This window comes from Gymnodraco acuticeps, unplaced genomic scaffold (genome assembly GCF_902827175.1).
Source record: "Gymnodraco acuticeps unplaced genomic scaffold, fGymAcu1.1, whole genome shotgun sequence".
Classification (NCBI taxonomy): domain Eukaryota; kingdom Metazoa; phylum Chordata; class Actinopteri; order Perciformes; family Bathydraconidae; genus Gymnodraco; species Gymnodraco acuticeps.
In genome coordinates this window covers 819430-844297 of record NW_022991934.1, presented here as the reverse complement: position 1 = coordinate 844297, position 24868 = coordinate 819430, and the positions used below count along the sequence as shown (strand labels likewise).

The following is a 24868-nucleotide window of genomic DNA, read 5'->3' as shown; positions in this document are numbered from 1 at the left end:
ATAGATTACAGATTACAGCTTTGCTGCCTGTGATATCCAATACGTGATGAGTCCTTGGCCAAGTGATATATATCTTTTGCTCTCTTTACAATAAATAGTTAAACTTAGAAGTTGTCTGTCTTTTCTGGAATTCTGAACCCAACACCCCCTTTGTAAGTGTACTTGCCTTCAAAATGGTGCATTTGCAATACTCTTTTAGTAGTTTGAGAACTACAAGTTCAGCAACAAGTTTATATTTCACTACACTAGATCGGAGTCTATGGAAAACAGCGAGCACTTCCTTATAAACAAACTGAAGTCCTGATATACGACTATTTTCTTAGCACCCCCACTTATTGGTCTAGCCCCGCCTTAGCACCAAGAGAAAAAAAATCCTGGCGCCGTGCCTGTGAGTAGCTGACCGTGTATCTCACTGCAGTCAAGCTGGCAAGACTTCATGAGGGAACTTCAGAAAAAAAACTAAAACACCTTGGACAAAATAAAAAGAGCAAAAATTACTTTAATTTTAATTTAACTATTAAATCACATGTGTGTTTATTAACCAAGGCGTTGGTGGTTTGATGTGTGTGCTTTTATTTTATTGTGTTTAAGTTATATCTTCTTTCTCTCTCTGACCTAAATACATTTTCAAAGGTGCTCTTACAGAATACATTTAAATATGTGCACTATTGCTCAGAATGATAATAATCGTGTTCATTCACAAAAGAACAGGAGAATATAATTTTGTAATGGAACCTTGAATTCATAATCTCATTAAAAACAGGGCAAATGCTGTTGTTTTTTCTCAAGTGAATGTGTTACGCCGCTGCAGGATTGATTTTGAAAATATTATAGATAGGCCATAGTTATTATTTTTCTTTTTTTTTAGCAACTAATTGATTCTTCCAACTACTGACACAAGACACATTATACTCAGGCCGTGATGCACACAGAGGTGCTGTAACGTATCCACACACTGATCATGTCCAGCAGGTGGCCTTCACCATAGTGGTGAGCTCAGGGCCGTCAGATTGTTCTGTGTGCACTGGGGGCCCTGGATTTTATCCTAAGTAGTATTGTGCAACACATCTCCACCTGAGGCCTGAAGTCCCCTGACATCCATTGTTTTTTAATTGAGAACAAATGCAGCCTAATAAATGTATGAAACGTAGAAAATGTTTTAATCTGCTGATTTACAGAATATGATTTGACATAATAAAGTAGAGCTACATTTCAAATTGTTTGACAAAAAAAATCTTACCTAAAGTATGCTTACTAGTAAGCATACTAGTATAACTAGTATAAATATGTTATTATTAAGATCATCTTGAACCATTTGAACAAGATTAGAAACCTCCTCCCGACACATCCAGTGGGTTGAATTCAGTCAGTGGACCACAGCTGCATCCCAACACTCAAACAGTTCAGAGAGTCAGAGGCACTTTCATTTCATCTTTTTTTATTTCAAGGAACTTTGCTTCATACAAAAGGTTTAATGTAGAAACAACAGCAGACTTCAAAGTCTGACCAAGAAACATAAAATCAGGCGAACAAACATTTCTGAATCCAAAGAGCCAAAGGAAGTGTTCCAGCTCTGCTGCGCGGGAACTGTCAACATGTTCAATACTGTTGATCATAGAAATGTGTCTTTTCAACAAACCCCACAGTTTATATAAAATATTAAAAATCAACAACAAAATAACACAAGTATCTAAAAGTACTAATTAGTCTACATGCACATACATTATCAGAACATGCAAAAAAAAAATGTTCTCATCAAAAAGCCACATCTACAGTACACTGCCAATGGTAAGAGCGATTGGATCGCTCCTAATGTTTGGCCGCCGGTTGGTCCAGACTTGGGCACAAATACATTTTTTAAACTCAGTACAGAGGTCTCATAGAAGGTATACATATTCTTAACCATTTTTTGCCAAAGTGTGAGAAATCTCTTAAGTAATGCATCTGCAAAAGATGCGCTGAAAGGAAAGTGAGAAGACATTTTAGGATCCATTTGCTAATAGTGATGCCCGGTCAATTTCCTTTTTCATGCAACCCTGTCTCCTAAAAATTACGTTCCCACAGAACTAAACTGCATTCTCAATTACGTTTAGCTAGAAACGTATTTTCTCCCACGTTACGTTTGTTTTAAATGTGTACACACCAATGTGTTTCCTATCGCCTAAACCTCCAGGGCTGTACACACAGTGGCGGCGGGTCATTAGGGGCAGGTGGGGCACAGCCCCACCTAGTGTCAGAAGAAAGTATTACAAATAATGATTACAAAAAAATACTAAAAAATAAATAAAAAAACATATAAAATATATTTTAAGGTCATGTTTAATAATCTGATTCGTCTGTACATTTCTGTTTTAGTCTGTGTTCTTCTAATTAGTGTCTAGAGTGCCGTTTTGAGCTGTTTAGAGCCATGTGGGACAAAACCCGATCCTGCCCCTCCCTCTCACAGTCTAAGTGAACGGTGATTGTAAAAACTACACTGCGCATGCTCAGAGTATTTTTCTATTTAATGTGTGTGGCAAAAAAATAATGACCGTAGGGGCATAGTGCTCCCATCCCCACCATACGTCATCTCACATAATTCAGAATTGATTGGCTGTAAGTACTCACGTGTGCAGTGCTGCGAAACGTCACGTGTAGTTTGAAGAGGAGACGAGAGAGTAGCATATAGCTAACATCACCAGCGATTAAAAGAAGTAAAAAACTGAAAGAAAATGAATGAAGTTGACCATTTACTGGAGCACACATTTGAGACACTTAGTCTCGGAGAGAAACTGGAGGTAAAGCGCCTCGGTGCCCACCATCCACCGGATTTCCAAATGGTCCAGACTGCGGGCAAAGTTAAACGTGGGTTTAACGCTGAGTGGTTTGCTAAAAAGAAATGGCTAACGGCGAGCATCCAGAAGAATTCCCTCTTTTGCTTTCCTTGCCTGCTTTTTGGTGAAGATCAAGGTACTTGGTCGAGGACAGGTTACAAGGACTTCAAGCATCTTTCGGAGAGGACAATGAAGCATGAGAGCAGCAACAGTCATTTGGAAAATGCCGTAAAATTGGGATTACTTGGAAGGGTGAATGTTGCAGCTCAGATTGACAGCGCCTACAGACGCGGCATTGATGATCATAATAGGAAGGTGGAAGAAAACAGGTACGTGCTTGGTCGGATCATCACCTGTATTAAACTGTGTGGGAAATGTGAGACAGCACTGCGGGGCCACAACGAGTCGGCGGACTCTCTGAATCCAGGGATATTCAGGTCAATTTTCGAGACAATGTGTGAGGGCGATTCCAGGCTTCAACGGCACTACGAAGCTCAGCTTGTTTTCAAAGGGACATCAAGCACCATACAGAATGAACTCTTGGACTGCATGTATGATGTGTACAGGGAGGAAATAGCCAAGCAAGTGGACAACACATCATTTGTTGCCGTTCAGGCCGACGAGACAACCGATGTCTCCTGTAAATCGCAAATGGTGATTGTGCTGCGATACATTATGCCTGACCTCACAGTTACAGAGCGTTTTTTGGAGTTTGTGGAAGTAAAGGACAAAACTGGTGTAGGTCTCTCTAACAGCATCAAGGCTGTTCTGGAACCCCTGAAGCTGAAAGAAAAGCTAATCGCTCAGACCTATGACGGGGCGGCCGTCATGAGCGGTAACGTGCGCGGGGTACAGACGGTGATGAAGGAGACGTACCCAAACGCTCAGTTTGTTCACTGCTACGCCCACCAACTGAACCTGACCCTGCAGCAACTGTGTTCAGCAAGGATGAGCATCCTGAAGGTGTTTTTTGCAGATCTAACTGCTTTTTCCACTTTTTTCTCCGGTGCTCCAAAACGTGTTGCAGCTCTTGCAGAGGCAACACAGAGACGCATACCACGGCCACCGGCTGTGAGATGGAACTTTAAAAGCAGAACTGTGAACGCGGTTTGGGAGACCCGAGATGCACTACTTCAGTGTATGAAGCATATACGTGCACAACCAGGATGGGATGCGGTCACCATAAGTGAGGCATACGGCCTGTCAAAGAAACTGCGGGACCGAGCATTTATGCAGCTCCTGGAGTTTTTTTCGTTGCTTATGCCAGAAGTGGATGTTCTATACAACACTCTGCAAAAACGAAGCATCGATGCACCTGGGATCAACAGCGCGCTCTGCCGTTTCAAGGAAAATGTTCAGAAAATGAGGCAGAAAACTGATGCATTGGCCGCCACTGCTCATGATGGAACAGACGAGCCAGGCCGACGAGTCAGCAGCACAGCGCCGGTGATGAAGGAGGCTTGTGACACAGTCATCTCACAGGTGGAACAGAGGTTCTCACAGAGTGACCATTTGATCGCTGCAAAGCTTGTTGACAGCTCATTCTTCCCACAGCATGTCCTGTCATTTCCTACACCTGAGCTTGACTGCGCCGTGAAACTGTGGCCTGCGTTGGGAAACAAGGAGAAGTTGAAGTCTGAGCTGACCACGCTCTACCGCCACAGTGAGCTTCACACTGGAAACACTGCCCTGTCTCTGTTGAAATCCATTCACGAGAACAACTTGGAGGAAACGTTTGCTGAGACTGTTATTTTGGTCAAAATAATAGTGACAACTCCGATGACGACATCCGAGTCAGAGAGGAACTTTTCCACCCTCAAAAGGATAAAGACTTTCACTCGCAACACCATGGGACAGCCGCGACTTAACGCATTGGCCATGCTTTCAATTGAAAGCCAGTTGATCCAGCAACTACAGGACTTCATCCCCAAAGTGATAGACACATTCTGTCAGAGGAAGGACCGCCGTGCCGCTTTTCTTTTCAAGTGAGCCTTCAGCTTTGGTAAGTTCATTTATGTCATATATTTTGTTGATCTTCTGTGTTTTGCCTCTGCTGGATCGATTGATATTGTGACCTCGATGATGAGTGTCTGTGTTTTCCTTATATTTACAGTCTATGGTGTTTTAATGCTAAAGCATTACGGTTGTTGTTATTGTTAAGAATTACTTTGTGATGGTGACCTTTACTCCATGTATGAAGGTGCATTACTATGACATCCCCACGCTGTGTACGTAAATGTATGCGCTCACAGTGTTGCTCCTGTGGTCTTCAGTATGTAATTTGACACTCCCCCTCTCTCTCTCCTCCCCCCCTCTCTCTGTCCCCCCTCTCTCTCTCCTCCCTCTCTCTGTCCCCCCCCCTCTCTCTCTCTCTCTCCCCCGACCTCTTTCTGCCCCCCCCAGTTTTGTACACCTAGAAACGCCACTGTGTACACAGTTTAATACTGGCAACTTCTAATTTTGGGAAAAACGTCTTTTAAAACTACAATTCCCAGTAGAGACGTGCCATAGAGAACATGTTGCGAAACACAATAGCCAGCATGTGTATTTCTCGGGGGGCGTTCGAGTCCAGTTTTGAATAGTCTGCCGTGGTTTCGTTCCATTTCAAAGAGCTTGACGCTCGGCGTAACCTTGGCGCACTACCACTCCAACATCACGGGGTTTGTCAACGGGACTGTAGTCCCAAACGATAGCTGGGGATTATGGGTAGTGTAGTGTCTTCGGCCATCCTAAATCTCGAAATGTCCCGTCTGTTTCTGGTGACTTTATTTACGGCTAAAAAGCCCAAGATTATAGAATTAAACAAATAAATAAAAACAAGGATAATTGTGTGTTATTGTTGAGTAAATAACAGTGTGTTATTTAGAAAAGAAGAACAAATTAGAAGGAAAAGATTTTAAAAAATACAGATTTCAGTATTTTGAGGCTCTAAACCCCATTTATTTTCCTCACAGACGTTTATACGATTTAAAATAAAAACAAATAAATAAAAAGATAAAACACTGGCATGTAATTTACGTTAGAATACATAGAATGGTTTTGAATAATAGATGATAGTAAAATCTACGCCACTTTACAGCCCCGCCCACTTTTGGGGAAACCAACGCTGTCATTTGAACGGCGATCAAGCCTGAAGCCACAGAGCTCTTCTTTTACTGTCTTTTCTTCTTAGAGGAAGTACAGAAACACGTAACTCTGGATTTGTTTTAATGTTTGAGGTAAACGACACAGCAGCTTTTTGTCATGTTAAAACTATTATTTTCTGCCTCGCTCATGAGAGTAACAGCTGGCGAAATTACAGCCTCGCCTACTGATTTTAATTTAACCATATATCGAGCCTGATTCTCGATTTCAAAGGTGTGCTCTAAAATGATATTTATAAATGACTATTATCATTATTATAAGCAAGACAATAAATGGCAAAGATATGTAGAAAATAAACGTATTTAAGATACGTTCATAACGAACGTAACGTGGGAGAAAATACGTTTCTAGAAGATATGTAGAAAATAAACGTATTTTAGATACGTTCATAACGAACGTAACGTGGGAGTAAATACGTTTCAAGCTAAACGTAATTCAGAATGCAGTTTAGTTCTGTGGGAACGTAATTTTTAGGAGACAGGGTTGTTTCATGTTAGCAAGTTATGTAACATTACTGTCATGTCTTGGTGACAAACGATATATTGTGTTGAGAGTGCATGTGAGAAAAGATGAATGATTATAGTCCTATTCAGATGATGGTGCACATCAGCCTGCTGTTGCTGGAAGGAATATTTTAATGACAAACACATTCATCTTTTTCCACCTGTTCTCCAAGATGAAAAAAAACAACTCATGTTGTGAAGTAAAAAACACAGGAGAGAAAACAGCTTGGATCAAGACTGAGATAATGCCTTTTTTTTCTCACTTGCCTCACAGCTTTTCTGTAAGAATATGTCTACGTGAAAACAATGTTTTCTTTCAAATAAATGAATCACTTTGAAGGGATCACAGTTCATAAAAAAAACTTTTATTGTGATCTAAAAGGACACACTCCCTCCCATTCCGAGCAATGACATTTCCCTTTGATGTTGTCGTACATGTTATGCATGCAAATATATGTATAAAGTTGTTGAAATCCTCAATATTTTATCTGTTCCTTGTTTACATTGTGTGCCTTTATTCATTTTAAGTCCTCGTTGTTTGCATTTTTTTTTCATAGCATTTTCTACAAAACATTTGGTCAATATCATGCTGAAGCCTGGATCTGAAGAGACAGCATGTAAAGCTACAGAAAGGATGGGAATGGGTTTCTCTTGTTGCATAGCCCATTCTGAAGACAGGAGAGGGGCACTCTCCTGTCTTCAGGTGTGACGGGCCCTGGAGTGTGTTACTGTGCTTCAACAGCTCTCTCCTCATACCTGCTCAGTGTTTCTCAACAAACCAATCAGCTGCTGCAGAGGTTCAATTTACAAGTATTTATCTTCAAAGTGGAAGCAGAGATCATTGGGTAGCAGGTCTGCCAGTAGGACCACTCAAAGGCTCCCTCAAACAACAGTTTGTCCACCAGAGAGCCAGATACTGAGGCCTACCCTGCAACATGTCCTGTTAAGTACGTCATACATATACGGAAGACTATTAGGGCCAGGCAAAAGGGGAAAAACAATTACATGCACCATTTTTTTGTTTTTTGTTGCAAGAATCAAGTTACAATTTTCAGAATTGTGCGATTCTCAATTCTATAATAATGTCAAACTTTCAGGATATAATTTATTCCCAAAGGTTCAACTTTGATCTTCAAATGTCAACTTCATTTTCAATTTCTTGACTTTATTCTCAAAATGTAAAAAACAAAAACAATGGTTGTATTTGTTTCCTTTAGTCTGACATTTTAACTTTATTCTTGACATTCCGACACATTAAAATATGAATTCAATTCAACTCAGTTTTCTTTATGCCTGGCCCTTATACCATTTTTTACAATTACATTTAACTAGTCCTAACTTCACAAATCAGTATCCAGCCCTATATTATTTTTCAGATAATAATAATAATAAATAGATGTGCTTTATCATTTTTCTCTGTTAGGAAATGATTATATGCTTAAGCTACAATTAAACACCTCTTTACCAATGTACCTCATTTTGCTTCTTTAGGCATCATCTCTGAACACAGTCATAATTTGCTTCTAAATTGTCATACTGTAAAATAAGATAAAGTTCATTTTTTTTTAAGAAAGTTGATTGATATTATATGCAGAGGCCAAGACAACAGCTTTTTGTAATTATGTGCACCTTAAGTGCCATCGTGTGCAAAGTATTGTCCATTAGCACACCAAAAAGTCAAGCACATTTCCTTCCATTATCACATCTTTAAGTTATCTTTCTGTGAATATACCAACACATACCATCTGCCTTCGTATGCAGTATGGAATTGGGACGAAGCTAATGTTGCTAATGTATAATGGTTTGTTTTCTTCTACTAGTCACTCTCTTTGATGGTACCTGGGAACGTTACGAACTGGCAGCTAGAGGAGAACACCTTTTCCATACTGACACCAAAGACTGATGTCAACACATGCTTGCAATATCTTGATAGCCCATCACAACATACATGTTTTGCACGTAATCCACAAGTATGGAAAAAGACAAAAACACGACACACAGGATCGCCAGTAAAATTGCATCAATCAGAGATTAACTATTTTAACACACACACACACACACACACACACACACACACACACACACACACACACACACACACACACACACACACACACACACACACACACACACACACACACACACACACACAGGACCCAACTTGAATCAAATAGCAGTAAAGAGATCACCCTTTGCTACTCTGGGTCTGAATCACAACGCACACTTTAAGAAGTGTGCGTTGAGTCACTGAAGCGGGCTCTTTGGGGGCCACACACCCAGCTGACCCACACACTCAGCTAACCCACACACTCTTCAGTCCAGTGAAGCAGCTAGCTAGCACACCATGCTCACCAAGACCCAGGCCTTTCATCTGAACATGCATAGTGCGTTACTGGCACGTTACAATGAAGTTTAAAGTGTTGAATGCACGCATAATGTTTTCACAAAGCTGACTCTAACTCAGGGCAGGCTCTAGACAATGTGCTGCCCTAGGTGAGATTTTATCTGGCAGCTAGCACCAGATTCTAATAACAACAGCGCCGGTACCGGTGCACCCTCCCTCTCTCCCTCTCTCCCTCGCTCGATCCCACGCTCACTCGCACTTTGGCTGTGAGCTGCGGGCACCTGATAATCCCCCATTTTCATCACTTCATCGTAAAGGGCAAATGAAAAGTGTAACCGGGGTGAAAAGGGTGTTACATTTACTTAATTATGAATATTATTACATCAAGGCCGAAAATTAGGATGAGCACCATCGGTCAAAAATGTTTTTTTCACTTCCAGAGCTACCAGCGCAGCGCCTCCCCAGATCTGGCGCCCTAGGCGAACATCTATAATGCCAGTGCTACGGGCCGGCCCTGCTCTAATTCCTCCTCAGAAGCAAGATTTTGTGATTTATCAAAAACAAGAAAAACAATCTTCTTTCATCAGGTAATTTTTCCATTCCTGCCTTTGAAGCACACAGTAGGTAGAGTTCTCGTCTTGCAGATAAGGCTTTCTGTACAACATGTTTTCCTGCACTGCTACATAAGGAATGCACAAAACACCTACTCAAGTGAGGATGCATTTGAAAACAGTTGACATTGCATCTTTTTTTTTACAGTATATCTAGAAGGATAGGCACTTTGTCTTAAAACATCGCAAATAATGTTTGTAAGAAACATTTGACCTGAAACAATGGCAAACCGTAAGCAGTTCACATAAACCACACCTTTGTATTTTTCATGTAATATAAAAAATGTCCACAATGAAAAAGAAATCAAATCAAATCTAGGACATTTTTATATAAAACAAATTGTCAGTCCTGTACTGAAGCGTTGCTTCTCTCTTTGACAGACAAAACAATCAGCGCTGCCTGTACGACAGCACCTGTCTGTTCCACTGACACAAAAGGAATGTCATAAAGGAATAGGCATCATCATGGAATGGTAGAGTTCTAAACTAAAGACCAACACAGCTGTTCCTACACTATCATGCTTTCATTCAAGTCAGTAGTAGTCAGTAGTCAATGATCAGTAGTTGAGTAACTATTGATCATTCTGTCCTGTTTCCATGACTTGCAGTTCCATTTCTTTAAGCTGAAACCCCCATATTAACTCTCAAACGCTTTAAAACCTGCTGCTACAGCTAGAATCAATAAGGAACTCTACTTTAGCTTAATGCCTGTTACATGTTGTGTTGTGCTATTGGCTGTCATTTTGAAGTTTGAGGAGGTGAAGTTCTAACCTGCCGATAGAGTTGGTGAGCCATGTTCATATTATAATGCAAAGGTTATTTTTGCATGTGTCTCTTCCATGATGATGTTTGTGGTGCACAGAGTGAAGCGGTGCTGCCACATGTTCTAAGACCATTTGTGTCAGCAGTGATCTGACTACAGTCATGTGCCGCAGTAATCTCATCTAGCATGGAGCTCTCTGCGCCTTAAGCTTTTTAAACTTTATAAAAACGTAATAATATGTCTATGTTGTATTCACAGGTTGTTGTGCTACCCCCGAATTGGAGGGGGAAAAACAAATAATGCAGTTTTAGGTTTTTGAAAATTGTTGTATGTAAAATTGAGGCACCTCTCTTTGCTGTTCAGTTATCACCACTTTGGTTTGCCTGGGATACAGAGCACATAATGAATGTGATCAGCAGATCTGGTAGTTAACACCAAACAAACATTTATTTCAATCCTCCGGTCTGTTTTCCAACGTCTGAAGAATTCACCGTTGTACAGTCTGTGTTTATCTTATGCTGTTTGAGGGTCAATATTTTGGTGTCAACAAAATACTGAAGTCAAAGTAAAGGACAGCTGCTGTAAGACATCCAATATACAGCCTACTCTTTCATAATGCTTTGTGTCTTTTCGTAAAGATTACACTTTTTTTGTTCACATTAGAATATTCCAAGCTTTCTCCCTGTTTAGATGTTCTCCCTACCCTTTGCTCTCCAAGTTAGGATTAAAACACAGCATTGAACACACACATCGACAATGTAAACTGAAACCTTCAAAGAAAAGAAGATGATAAAACTCATCACAAATCCTCAAAGATGCATTAAGAAGGTTGGGTTAAAGCCATGCTAGCACCATTCGTCCTCCTCTGCCTCCTGGTAATACCTGGGGACCCCAGAGCCAGGGCTGCTGCTGCCCCCGGAGCTGAAGTGGAACCCGTTGGGCACCCCGAGGTTCTCCTGCTGAGCGGGAAATACGTCTCCTATCATGTGAGGAAGTGCGGTCCGAGATGAGCGTCCGGCACGGGGGCTGGGCGACCGTGACACCGTATCCTGAAAAACGTCCAGCTGGTCCCGAAGGCTGCCATAGAGGCTGTCGGGGGCCTTGCTGTGGCCCCCGCCAAGGAAGGGCTCAGAGTTGATGCGAGTGACGGGACAGGGGAGGTGGGGGGAGCCGCTGTGCCGCAGGGCGTTGTGCTCCGACAGGTCGCGGCTCAGCCGGCCGGACACAAAGTGCACAGGAGAGGAGGCGGCAGTCTTATAAGCCACCCCGGGCCGCGTGGTGAGGGGGGTTTGAGGGAGAAGCCGGCGTCCACGGCTTGACGTTCTAGAACTGGAACTCAGTGCCACTGGGTCGCCTTTATTCCAACCACTGCCCTAGATGAAAATTGAACAAGCAATTTGAAGTGATAGAACGATGAGGAAATAATGTAAGAGGGAAAAGAAAAAGAGACAGGGCCGCGAGGGCCGGAGGAAGGAAAGGAAAAACACCAACATGTGATGTGTGATGACATGAACAATGGCAGAGAAAATCATGAGAAGACAGAAGGAAAGAAAAAGGACTAATATAAAGGTAATGACAGACAGACAAATTGGATGGAAAATTATGAAAAGAGAAAGAGGGGAAAATAAGGGAAAGCCATGAGATACTGCACTGAGCAGGAAGCAGCAGAGCAGGAAACATGAGCACAGTAACACTTCAACCATCATCATTATCTGTCTCCTATTCTTCCTCCTCCACATTCAACACACTCTGGTGTGCAGCATTTGTATTGCGGTGGTATAAGGCACCCTTTCATAGTCAGTGTCAGCAGTGGTTTAAAGTAACTAAGTACTGTACTTAAGTACAATTACGACTTCATAGATTTGTATTAATGATGTAAAATATAATCAAGTCTTCAATCAGACTTTAGTTCCACCTGGAGTAAATCCACAAGCTACCCTGCAGTATACAAAGTCATTCAAACTAGCTGCACCTTTACCAGCTTTGAGAACACTTTCATGATCAATCATTATAAAACATATCATATATATTATTCTGAAATGGACCAATCTGCACAACGACTACTTTCACTTTTGGTACTTTAAGTATATTTAGATGCTAATACTTTGTACTTTTACTTGAGTTACATTTTAAATGCAGGACTTTTACTTGAAACTAATTCCTAAACTCTGGTACTTCTACTTTTACTTAAGTGATTTTGATCAGGTTCCACAAATGTCTTAATCTATATTTTCCTAATTTCTATTATATATATTAGGGCCGGGACTTTAACGCGTTAATTAAGATGAATTAATTACACAAAAATTAACGCGTTAAAAAAATTAACGCATTTTAATCGCACTTATTTTTGCACCGCGGAACGTTTCTCACTGGATGAGTTTCAGGCGTACCGATTATACTGGAGCACCAACTAACGTTCATGACTTCAGACAACAACAAACCACAGTGAACAACAGTGGGAAATGTTGTTTTAAAAAACGGACGGATGGAAGCGTCGATAAGAGCACGGTTGTGTGCAAATTATGCAAAAAGGAATTCGCATATCACCGCAGCACATCAAGCCTCAAGTATCACCTCAATGCAAAACATATAGCAGCTAGCGTGGAAGCTAGCGTGGACGTTAGCCTCTTTTATCGCGTTCACACCAAAAAGAGCAGGTACTAAAATTACCTTTTTACCCCCACGAAAGTCCCTGCTAGAGAGCAGAGAGCTGCTAGAGAGCAGGGACTTTCGTACGGCTCTCTTGTGAGAAAAGAGCTATATTTCTGATTGGCTGGGCGGATTGCAAACCACGCCCCGTAAAACTCCCAAAAAGTTTTGTGAAGCCGCCATTTTATTATCCTCGCATTAGCATTATTAGCATTAGCATTAGCTCAGCGCAGAAACGCAGAGAGACTAACTTATGGCAACACAAAATAAAACATGGGAGCGGTGGAGATGAGGAGGTGTCGGCGTTCTGGCGATTTACTCGGAAGGCTGCTGGGACTCCCAGCAACTTCTACTGAAGCCAGTCCCCAACTCCGGGGACTTATGCCGGGGACTTTGGGCGGCAGTATACGCCGTGAAGTGGTTTGCGCCCTGCCAGTAAACCCAAAGCAGAAGAAGAAGAAGTGACGTCAGCGGCTTCATTTGCCTAATCCACGGCCAGGTTCAAAGAGTTCTCATGAACTAAGTTCTCATGAACCTTTGTGGGAAAAGTACTGCGGTGTGAATGCGCCTAATCAGTCCCGGCCCTAATATATATATATATATACATATTTGCATACATATTTGCACACATATTTTTATATTTGTATTAAGGCCGGGACTCGATTAAAAAAATTAATCTAATTAATTAGAGGCTTTGTAATTAATTAATCGAAATTAATCGCATTTTTAATCACAAATAAATATTTGACCTGAGAACAGTGAGAAGCAATTTTTTTCACATGGATTTTAGTATACCATTAGGCGCATTCACACCGCAGTACTTTTCCCACAAAGGTTCATGAGAATTTAGTTCATGAGAACTCTTTGAACCTGGGGGAGGATTAGGCAAATGAAGCCGCTGACGTCACTTCTTCTTCTTCTGCTTTGGGTTTACTGGCAGGCCGCAAACCACTTCACGGCGTATACTGCCGCCCAAAGTCCCCGGCCGGAAGTCCCCGGAGTTGGGGACTGGCTTCAGTAGAAGCTGCTGGGACTCCCAGCAGCCTTCCGAGTAAATCGCCAGAACGCCGACACCTCCTCATCTCCACCGCTCCCATGTTTTATTTTGTGTTACCATAAATTAGTCTCTCTGCGTTTCTGCGCTGGGATAATGGTAATGCTAATAATGCTAATGCGAGGATAATAAAATGGCGGCTTCACAAAACTTTTTGGGAGTTTTACGGGGCGTGGTTTGCAATCCGCCCAGCCAATCAGAAATATAGCTCTTTTCTCACAAGAGAGCGGTACGAAAGTCCCTGCTCTCTAGCAGCTCTCTGCTCTCTAGCAGGGACTTTCGTGGGGGTAAAAAGGTTCTCATGAACTAATTTTAGTACCGGCTCTTTTTGATGTGAACGCGATAAAAGAGGCTAACGTCCACGCTAGCTTCCACGCTAAATGCTATATGTTTTTGCATTGAGGTGATACTTGAGGCTTGATGTGCTGCGGTGATATGCGAATTCCTTTTTGCATAATTTGCACACAACCGTGCTCTTATCGACGCTTCCATCCGTCCGTTTTTTAAAACAACATTTCCCACTGTTGTTCACTGTGGTTTGTTGTTGTCTGAAGTCATGAACGTTAGTTGGTGCTCCAGTATAATCGGTACGCCTGAAACTCATCCAGTGAGAAACGTTCCGCGGTGCAAAAATAAGTGCGATTAAAATGCGTTAATTTTTTTAACGCGTTAATTTTTGTGTAATTAATTCATCTTAATTAACGCGTTAAAGTCCCGGCCCTAATTTGTATATACATTTGTTTTTATATTCAGGATTGTGGGAAACAGTATTTCAATCTCTCTGTCTGCACACACAAACTGGAAGATTGACAATAAAGTTTACTTTGAGCAGCTGCGATAGATGACTTTTAGAGTTCTTCAATCTTCACTAGTGGAGTTTTCTACCATTCTGAGGGGGAGCAGTGGAGCTAGTGAACCCTGTCAGAGGAAATCCCCTCCCCCTGGTGTAATGCTTGTCTATCACCTTCTCTGTCCCTACTCTCCATGCCGATGCCCCCCCACCTGCTTGTTGCTGGTGTCCTGCCCCTCGCTGGGGGAGGCGGCACAGCTGGCGGTTGCAGATTTGGTGTGGCAGTGTTCCCGGCTGCAGTAGCGGTCGCAGGAGTAGTAACGCTGCTTGTCGGGGGAGGAGTGGTGCTTCCTGTCATGGGAGCGGCCGCGCTCGGGGGCTCGCTCCCTGGGGGGCGCCGGGTCAGACTCCTGCTCTCCTGCCGCCCCTGAGGAGGTCAATGTAGAGGAATATCATGTTTGGTTCTGAGCATTATGTTGGCCATCGTACCTTTACTGTCTTCACTTTGAGAATGAGATTAGGCACACGTAAGACGTTTTATACAGACTCAAACGGGGTATACATTTTATCTGGAATTATCACCCAACATTTGTTTAATAACATACAATAACATGGTTATCAGTATATAGTGAGGCAGTGCTATGAAGCTCTATCTAAGTCCTGAAAAGTAGATAAGGAAGTCTTGCAAATGTGGGCCTGAGACCTTGGGGTAGAGATAGATTAAGATACAAGAACAAATATATTTGAGAAAATGCTAACATATGTAAATGAGGAACTACAATTTAGGGTGTTACATTATCTTCAGATATTGCCTCAACTCAGGAATAAGATGGACCCAAAGAAATCCGCTTTACGGAAGTGAAAGAAGGAAGTGGGTCGTTTATTTAGATACTATATGGACCTGTGTGCATATTCAGGATTTTTGGGCTAAAGTTGTTTCAAAATGTATTATATTTTCAATAAATAATTGGATTTTGATCCACTATGTCTTCTGTTAGGGAACACCACACTTAAAGCAGATTTATAGGAAAATATTAGCCGACTGAATGTGTTAACCTATGCAGAACGTAAGAGTATATTACTAAAAGGATCTTGAATAAACCACCCACAATCTCAGAGTGGCATAAAATCATTTTTGACCTTTTACCCATGGAATATTTACCATACTGGTCTAGAGGCAAAAGTTGTGTGTTTTACGAGGTGTGGACTCGAAATAACTTCAAAATGTCAGACCTAGAATATCCAATATATTTTGGACTGCTCTTGCTACGACAGGGGTCGGCAAAAGGCGGACCGCGGTCCGGATCCGGACCCAGATGCCAACCTATACGGACCTATAATCAATATATTAATAGGGGATTTCAATTTTGACGGGGCGATTCTATTTTAACCGCCGCCTACAGGGAGCGAAAGAGACGAGTGAGCGATACAGGGAGAGAAACACAGAAGAAGAGACGAATGAGCGATACAGGGAGAGAAACACAGAAGAAGAGATGAGAGCGCGGCAGAGAGAAGCGGAGAGGAAAGTGAGTGAAGAGAAGAGTTAGCGATACAGGGAGAGAAGCGGAGAGGAGAGTGAACAGGCGTGTTAGCGGCAGACAGGAAAAGACAAATAATTACACATGGCGCTCTCCAAGAAGAGGAAAGTGGACAGTGAGAACAGAGCTTTTAACCCTGAGTGGACTCGTTCATGTTCATCCTGCCCACTGGGAGCACAGAACCAGTGTGTCTCATTTGTTCAGAGACCGTGGCGCTCATTCAAAGTCAGAACTGAGGTCACAAAAAATAAGCAGTCTCAGAGCCCAATATGATCAGTCCACCAGGATCAAAATTAAAACTAAATATGGTTCCAGGGCAGGCTAATCGAGGCTAACCAATGAGCACCTGCAAGTGTACACACAGAATGGCCCTGACACAATTTCAGCCCAGATTTACAAACTCCTGGCAGGACAAGCTCAAGCTCAATTCTCGCACTGAACAGAACAAAGTGAGTGATGGACTGCAATATAAGAGGGAAAGAAAGAGAAACTTTAAAACTGTTCAATTGTTATGATGTGTAAAGACTGATATTGTTCTATAATCGTCTGAAACTGTTAAGTCATGATGTGAAACGGTTAACAAAGAAAAAGAGAAACTCAAGCTGCTGCTACACTTTATTTTATTTATCTAAAATTAAGCACTTTTAAGATGCACACATTTTCAAAAGCTATTTTATTTATTTTCTCTATTTTATTTTAAAATGCAGCTCAAGAGGAACATTACACATATCCACAGTATTTACTGTATATCTGTATAGTTCAATGTTAATTTACAATAAATATTGTTGGTTTTGAATTGTACTTTCTTTATTTGATTGGCAGTCAGTTGTTGATTACAATATATATCAATATATATCACACTAATTCATAAAGAAAGTTAGACATTTTGAAGTTCCGGACCTTTGCACGGGGACATTTTCTCTAACTGGACTTCGTCGAATTTTAGTTGAATACCCCTGTCCTACGCCAACGAATGGTGGCTCAGCTCTATGGAATGCACTGATGACGTTATGGGGGGGGTTTTACATTTATAAATGTAACACGTGTGTATGTATAAAGGTTACATAATCTATGCACAACTTATTATAAAAATATGTTGTCAATGTGTATATTTCTGTCCATTGAGTAGATTCTGGAGTCCTTATTCACAGACACTTGACTCGTCATATAGTTAATAGTTATAAAATATATAACTAGAGCCTAACATTAAAGTCACATAACTCAGCATCTGAACACTGAGGGTATCTGCTGTGTTCAACATAGCTGAGTGAGCAAACCCAGTCTAATCACATTGACTGGGTTGTTAGGCCTTCAATGTAAACATTTCAAAAAGAGATAGCATTCAGAACTGTGACAGAGAAACACAAGTTTCTTCTACTTCTATTTACACACTGTTCTAAACACACTGTATTAATTTGAGGTGATACCACAGTCACAATCAGTTACTGCTGCCAACACTGGGTCAGCACTAACATCTTTGGGCCTTCCTGAGAGAATGTTTTAATATTTAGCTTCTGCTGCTGCAGTGAGATAAGATAAGACATATTTTATTTATCCCAGTTTTGGATTTTTTTTCCGTTACAGCAACATAGATTGCACATGAATGAGACCTAGATAAAATAAAATCAAAGTAAACATAAAATCAAATAAAAAACAATAAAGATACACACATGAACAGTAGAAGATAAAAGATAAACAACATATGCAAACCCGTAGACTTTGCTTTGGTAAAACATGTGGTCCTTTAAATAAGACACTATTGGACCCTAACGGAGCGTCCACACAGCAGCGTGCGTTGACGCTTGGAGGTGGGCGTATCTGAAGCTTGGGGATTTTTTGCGAGCAACACGACCAACAACCAATCACATGAATCTCCCGCCCCCGACATACAAAGCAATAGCAATGTTAAAACGAAGTAAACTGGATATAAAATCCCCAAACAGGCTAAAACCTACCAGTTGCATCCACTGTCTCTGCCTCCTCCCTCCATGCCTCGCTCCTCCGGTTTGTATCCCGGTAGATCAACAGAGACTGATCATATAGCACCGGGTGATTCACTATCGCTACAATGAATTTTCCCTCAATTTTTTTGAATATGAGGAAATGACCTGCGCAGTCTCTCCCAGCATACACGCGGTTTGATTGGCTAGCGATTGTACTGGCAGATTTGAATAAACGGGATTTCATTGGCTGACGCCTCCGTCGAGGCGTCAAAAGTTGAACATTGCTCAACTTTTGACGCCAGCTACGCTCCACGTCGCTTCCCAAAATGCAGTTCGGCTAAAAGTGACGTCACCCCATTCAAAGTGAATGGGCAGAAGCGTTGGAAGCTTCAACGCACGCCGCTGTGTGGACGGGCTGTAATTAAGAGGTAGGGTGCTGGTGGGTTACTGCAATTACAAAAAATTGTACCCCAGTACAGTACTTTAGTAAATGTACTTAGTTACTTTACATCACTGGTCATAGCAATCCATCACAATATTAGATGTGTCAGTCTGGATCAAAATGGTGGACTGAGAGATCAACATTCTGATTGTCCAGCACTGCTAGCTTGGCTAAAATGGCAGCATTGGGTTTCTTGCAGTATTACAGTGTATTAATAAAGATCAATATACTGTGGACCTACTGTCTGCATTTTCTTATTGGTTTCTATTAGAATACTTTCATTTTTATTTTTTTAAATATCTGTTTTTAATGGAGTAGGTGGACATCTGATTTATGAAAACAAAAATGGTGTTTGCTTTAACTCATATATTAAACTAAAACACTTAAGCTGAGCAAAAAGCCTGGAGCCTCTAGTCTGGCTCGGTCCAAATGCCTGGAAATATGGAAACATTGTGAATGTAAGGTTGTATCTGTGTGCTGAACTCTCTACTGTGTGTGTTTACCAGCAGAGCCGGGGGGCTGTCCCCCCAGAGGGACATCCAGAGACCTCTGTCTCCTCTCTCTGTCTTTGTCTCTGTCCCTGTCTCTGCGGTGGTGGCAGTGGTGGTGGTGGTGGACCCGGTCCTGGCTGGGTTTTTCCAGGGTGTAGTCCCTCAGGTTGACCTCCTGGGGCCGCTGTGGGGCCACAGTGGAGGCGGAGCGCTTCATAGGGCTGGCATCAGGGACAGACTGAGGGACGGACAGACATTTATAAAATATCACTAAATCAACATTGTCAATACTGAGACTGGTCTGGTAAAATTAACTGTTGTTTCTTCAGTGTGGAAAGTCTGACAGCAAGATGAAGTGGTGACAATATTGTGATCTCTACTCTGCCTGATATAGATTTGTTTAGGTGTTTAAACATCCATAGCTGTACATTGCTTATCTTTTGTACTTCTAATGATGTCATGATATAAGACATAATAACTTAAGAAGTTACAGTGCAGGGAGATATAGGGTCTTGTTATCAGACAATGCATCTGAAGTATCTTGTGAAGTCAAAGACTCTTGAAAACATCTGATTTTGACTTTGATCTCAGAAGAATCATGTTTTTTTTGACAGGTCACAAGGTTTTTAAGCTGCTGTGGTATTTGTAAAAGATGGATCATCTTGTTTCACTAAATCAATCTAAATTAAAGCTGCAAGCAGCGTTAAGCGGGTCTTCGACGCTCCGCAGGCTGTTGTCCGCACGTCGACGTCAGGCAGATATCTCGATGAATCGGCCGTTGGCAAACGTGGGCAGTTTCAGGTCGATCGGACAACGTACATGGGAGTTACAGCAGTATCATAAACATTGTGTTTGATGGCGAGTGATCTGTCGCCATGGCAACATAATTTGATGACACCCCATAATACGCCTAGATGTGTTGATAACATCGTTATCAAACCTGTGAAGTTTTGGGCCGTTTGGAGCATGTTAACTGGAGTTATGAGAAAACCGTGTTTCACGGCGACCATTTTGTTACCATAGCAACGACATTTGACGAAATCTCAAAACTGACACATATATGTCTCGAGGGCTTGCCCGTTAGCACAAGAACACATGTGAAAAAAACACAGGAGTTATAGCAATATCGTGCTTAACGGCGAAGGATGCGTTGCCAAGGCAACAGCTTTTGAGGAAAAATCACTATTGTCATATTGAGTTGTGTTGAGGGCCGGACCATTAACTGTCATCTGAAGTCTGGTGCCGTTTAGACCATTTTCCATTGAGTTAAGACAACACCGTGTTTCATGACGAGGGATCTGTCGCCATGGCAACGACATATGATGACATCCCCTAATTTACATAGAGCTGTTGAGGGACGGACCAGTAGCCATCATGTGAAGTCTGGTGCCGTTTGGACCATTTTCATAGGAGTAACGGCAACTTCGTGTTTTTTGACGAGGGATCTGTCGCCATGGCAACGGCACATGATGACACCCCATAATTGACATAGAGCTATTGAGGGCCGGACCAGTAGCCATCATCTGTTTTTTGGCGAGGGATCTGTCGCCATGGAAACGGCATATGATGACACCCCATAATTGGCGTAGAGCTGTTGAGGGCCTGACCATTAATGATAGTCTGAAGTCTGGTGCCGTTTGGACCATTTTCATAGGAGTAACGGCAACATCGTGTTTATTGGCGAGGGATGCGTTATTGCTCGCTGCACGAGCGGTTGCAATAGAGTCTTCGCCGACCTCAGGTCTCAGACCCTAATAAAATATTTATTTTTGTTAAATCTTTCCACCATTTTATTTTGTACTGCTCTTGGGTCCAACTCCCTGACAAACCCTGACGGTATGTTAGTTAGTTTTTTGTATTTTGTTCCTATCTTAGCATTATATAACTCTATACTCTATACTTTATCTTCAATTGTTTGTGATGCTGTAACATCCAAACTCAATAAAGGTTGTTGTATTTCAAAATGTTTTGGGATGTTCTATTACATCTAAACAATGTAACACTTATTTATTTCTGTGTGAACCACAGTAAAATTATTTAAGCACCTGAAGTTTTCAATCGGAGGGGATTTTAAGTTGGCGGCATAGACAACTCCAGCTCAAGATTCTCAATTAGCTGGCCCCCAGTCATGGGGGGACATTAACGCATGAGCTGACGTTAGCATCTCACATTGAAACCGTCCTGCTGTTGTGGATTTAAGAGTGCCACCAGATAAATCGCTACAAATTCAAAGTGTGTGGCATGTGTGTGATGGTGTGTACATACAGCCAGTTGGATCCCTGGAGAGTGGCGTGAGTGGCTCCGCTGTCAGGAGAAGAGAGATAAAGTCCAGACATAGACAGAGAGATAAAGTCAGGAACAAGTGGAGGAACATTAGCCAGAATCAACAACAGCTACATTTAGCTGTGTCAGAAATGTTCAAATCCTTTACAGAAAGCCACTTTGTATTGAGTTATAAAGCAAATTATAGTTTTTTTGGGGGGGGGGCGATTTTGAGTTGGTACAGAGGAGGTATTTAAGAATCATTATCTACTATTATGTTTTTGATGATACAAGCATTGTTGTCAGAGATTTAATATTGCCCACACAAAGTGGCATTCAGTATTAGTTCATTATCTAAACATATTTTTATTTCACAGTTCAGTAAAATCTTCTTTCTTCTAAATCATTCTTCAAATGAAGGTCCAGCATTTATAGCAGCAAAATGTACTTGTATGTAGCAAATAGTAAATTAACTGTGAATTTGTTTTGAACACCCCGTTGTCTTTAGACTGTTTGATTATTGATAAGTAAACATGTAAGTAAGCAGAATATTCATGCAGATGAATGAGTGCAAGAGCATTATATTATTAACATTCCCCCCCTGGATCTTCGCGATCCAGGGAGCTCTGTTAGGGTCCCCCAGGGCATGTGAGTGGGCCAAAAAGGAGAACAGTACTTTTCCCCAAACAGACAAACCAGCAGCCAGTGAGCGCCTGGGGTCAGGCAGTGCCATGCTGAGCAGAGTTAGTGAGGCAGGTTGAGCAGTACTAAATACATATGGTCGGGCCCACCGCATCGATTTGGGTCTGAAAGCAAACACTTAGAGCGGGGCTGTACATTCTGGAGTTGCCCAGGGTTAAAGTACGGGTTGGGGCATACTCAAAAGCACCATTGTGTTAAATTTCTTCTCTGGAGATGGAGAGGAACACCTTTATGCAATGAAGAGTCATTGAGGCGTGTGGCGCAGTGGATAGAGCCTTGGTGTTGGGATCAGGGGGTCACAGGTTCAAACCCCACTGCAGTCAGCGTGTTGTTGTGTCCCTGGGCAAGACACCATCTATCCATCCATCTTCTTCCGCTTATCCGTGGTCGGGTCGCGGGGGTAGCAGTTCCAGCAGAGAGCCCCAAACTTTCTTTTCCCTGGCGACATCAACCAGCTCTGACTGGGGGATCCCAAGGCGCTCCCAGGCCAGCGAAGAGATATAATCCCTCCACCTGGTCCTAGGTCTACCCCTTGGTCTCTTCCCAGCTGGACGTGCCTGGAACACCTCCCTAGGGAGGCGCCCAGGTGGCATCCTAACTAGGTGCCCGAACCACCTCAACTGGCTCCTTTCGACGCGAAGGAGGAGCGGCTCAACTCCGAGTCCCTCCCTGATGACCAAACTTCTCACCTTATCCCTAAGGGAGACACCAGCCACCCTGCGGAGAAAACCCATCTCGGCCGCTTGTATCCGCGATCTCGTTCTTTCGGTCATGACCCATCCTTCATGACCATAGGTGAGGGTAGGAACGAAAATGGCCCGGTAGACAGAGAGCTTTGCCTTCTGGCTCAGCTCCCTTTTCGTCACAACGGTGCGGTAAAGCGACTGCAGTACCGCTCCCGCTGCTCCGATTCTCCGGCCCATCTCACGCTCCATTGTTCCCTCACTCGAGAACAAGACCCCGAGATACTTGAACTCCTTCACTTGGGGTAAGGACTCATTCCCTACTTGAAGTGGACAGTCCATCGGTTTCCTGCTGAGAACCATGGCCTCAGATTTGGAGGTGCTGATCCTCATCCCAGCCGCTTCACACTCGGTTGCGAACCGATCCAGTGAGTGCTGAAGGTCGCAGACCGATGAAGCCATTAGAACCACATCATCTGCAAAAAGCAGTGGTGCAATCCTTAGTCCACCGAACTGCAGACCCCCTCCCCCATGACTACGCCTCGAAATCCGATCCATGTATATTACAAACAGGATTGGTGATAAAGCGCAGCCCTGGCGGAGGCCAACCCTCACCGGAAATGGGTCCGACTTACTGCCGAGGACCCGGACACAGCTCTCGCTTTGGGAGTACAGAGATTGGATGGCCCTGAGTAGAGACCCCCTCACCCCATACTCCCGCAGCACCTCCCACAGTAACTCCCTGGGAACTCGGTCATACGCCTTCTCCAAGTCTACAAAACACATGTAGACCGGATAAGCGTATTCCCAGGCCCCCTCCAGGATCCTTGCGAGAGTAAAAAGCTGATCCGTCGTTCCACGACCAGGACGGAATCCGCATTGTTCCTCCTCAATCTGAGGTTCGACAATCGGCCTGACCCTCCTTTCGAGTACCTTAGAGTAAACTTTCCCGGGGAGGCTGAGTAGTGTGATGCCTCTGTAATTGGCACACACCCTCTGATCCCCCTTTTTAAAAAGGGGGACCACCACCCCGGTCTGCCACTCCTTCGGTACTGTTTCCGACTTCCACGCAACGACACTTCCTCCCAAATTGTTCCTGTGGGGATTGTCCACAGTACTGAGTATGTAAGTCGTTTTGGATAAAAGCGTCTCACATGTAATGTAATTGAGAAGGACGCTCAGATGGCTCTTTGTTACTTGCACCAAAGGATCCAGCCTTCATAACCCCCTTTTCCGCAGATCCTGGGCCTGTTCATAGCCTTTCCTTCAGCTCCGGTACCAACTATTAACTCAGCCAGCACCAAGAGAGGAAGCTGCATTCATCAGAGGCTTTGGTCAAAAGCTGGAGCAGAATTTACGTGAACAACAACAGTTCATAGCAAGTACAATGAATATTTGGAGGTTATTGTGTGTGCAATTCAACCTGGCTTTGTAAGAATAAGAGCAACTTGAGCTTCGCTCCACACCATTGCCTCTCACCCACTCTAAGCCCCAAATTTGGCCATCAGCCTTAAATCCTGCTGTTCTTTTCTGCCAGGGTTAGGATCGCAGTCCGTTAGGGGGAGCAGCCCCTGATAATTAAAATGGGGCTCTGCATATACTGTTTTAAACAGGTAGGTGAATGTTCCTCATCAGCGGCTGAAAGAACTGATTGTGGACTCTAATGTTTGTGCACCATCACTTTAAACAAAGCAGGAGGAAAACTGAGGGTCTCTCTGAGGTTTAAGCATATTAGCCCCACACAAAGAAGAAATTGGGACTACACGGTACAGTTCCCATCAAACTCCTGCAATAGGAAGTTTCTGGCAATAATTGAATTAGCGTGAGGATTTCCTGCCTGCTATTCTAAAAGGTGAGACACATAAGACAGCCAGTCAACAAGGCCACCTTCCGCCCTGCCTCCTTACATCCTTTATTAATCCTCTCTCCAGACTGCCTTTCCTCTACGGTAACCAAATTACCCTGTTCCTCTCCCAGTGAATCTTGAGCCCAAAGCCATTTGGAGCCCTATTACATTTTGGTTGGCAGCAGGAGAAAGAAGATACTGGAAAAATAGCTGGCGGCCTGCCAGGATCTAATCAGATTACTTTTCTTCTGCAGAGAGAGAGAGGGCTCTTCCAATTGGGCTGTGAAAGG

At 42.8% G+C, this 24868-nt stretch overlaps 1 protein-coding gene across 1 annotated transcript in view; it reads right to left on the bottom strand.

Moving 5' to 3' along the window:
- Positions 1-6368: 6368 nt before the first annotated feature.
- Positions 6369-24868, bottom strand: part of cacna1ba (calcium channel, voltage-dependent, N type, alpha 1B subunit, a) — a 331900-nt gene continuing 313400 nt past the window's right edge. The window contains 4 exon segments of the mRNA XM_034200269.1: positions 6369-11551; positions 14884-15098; positions 19098-19323; positions 21351-21389. Coding sequence (XP_034056160.1) covers positions 11024-11551; positions 14884-15098; positions 19098-19323; positions 21351-21389 — 1008 coding nt within the window. The 3' untranslated portion in view covers positions 6369-11023.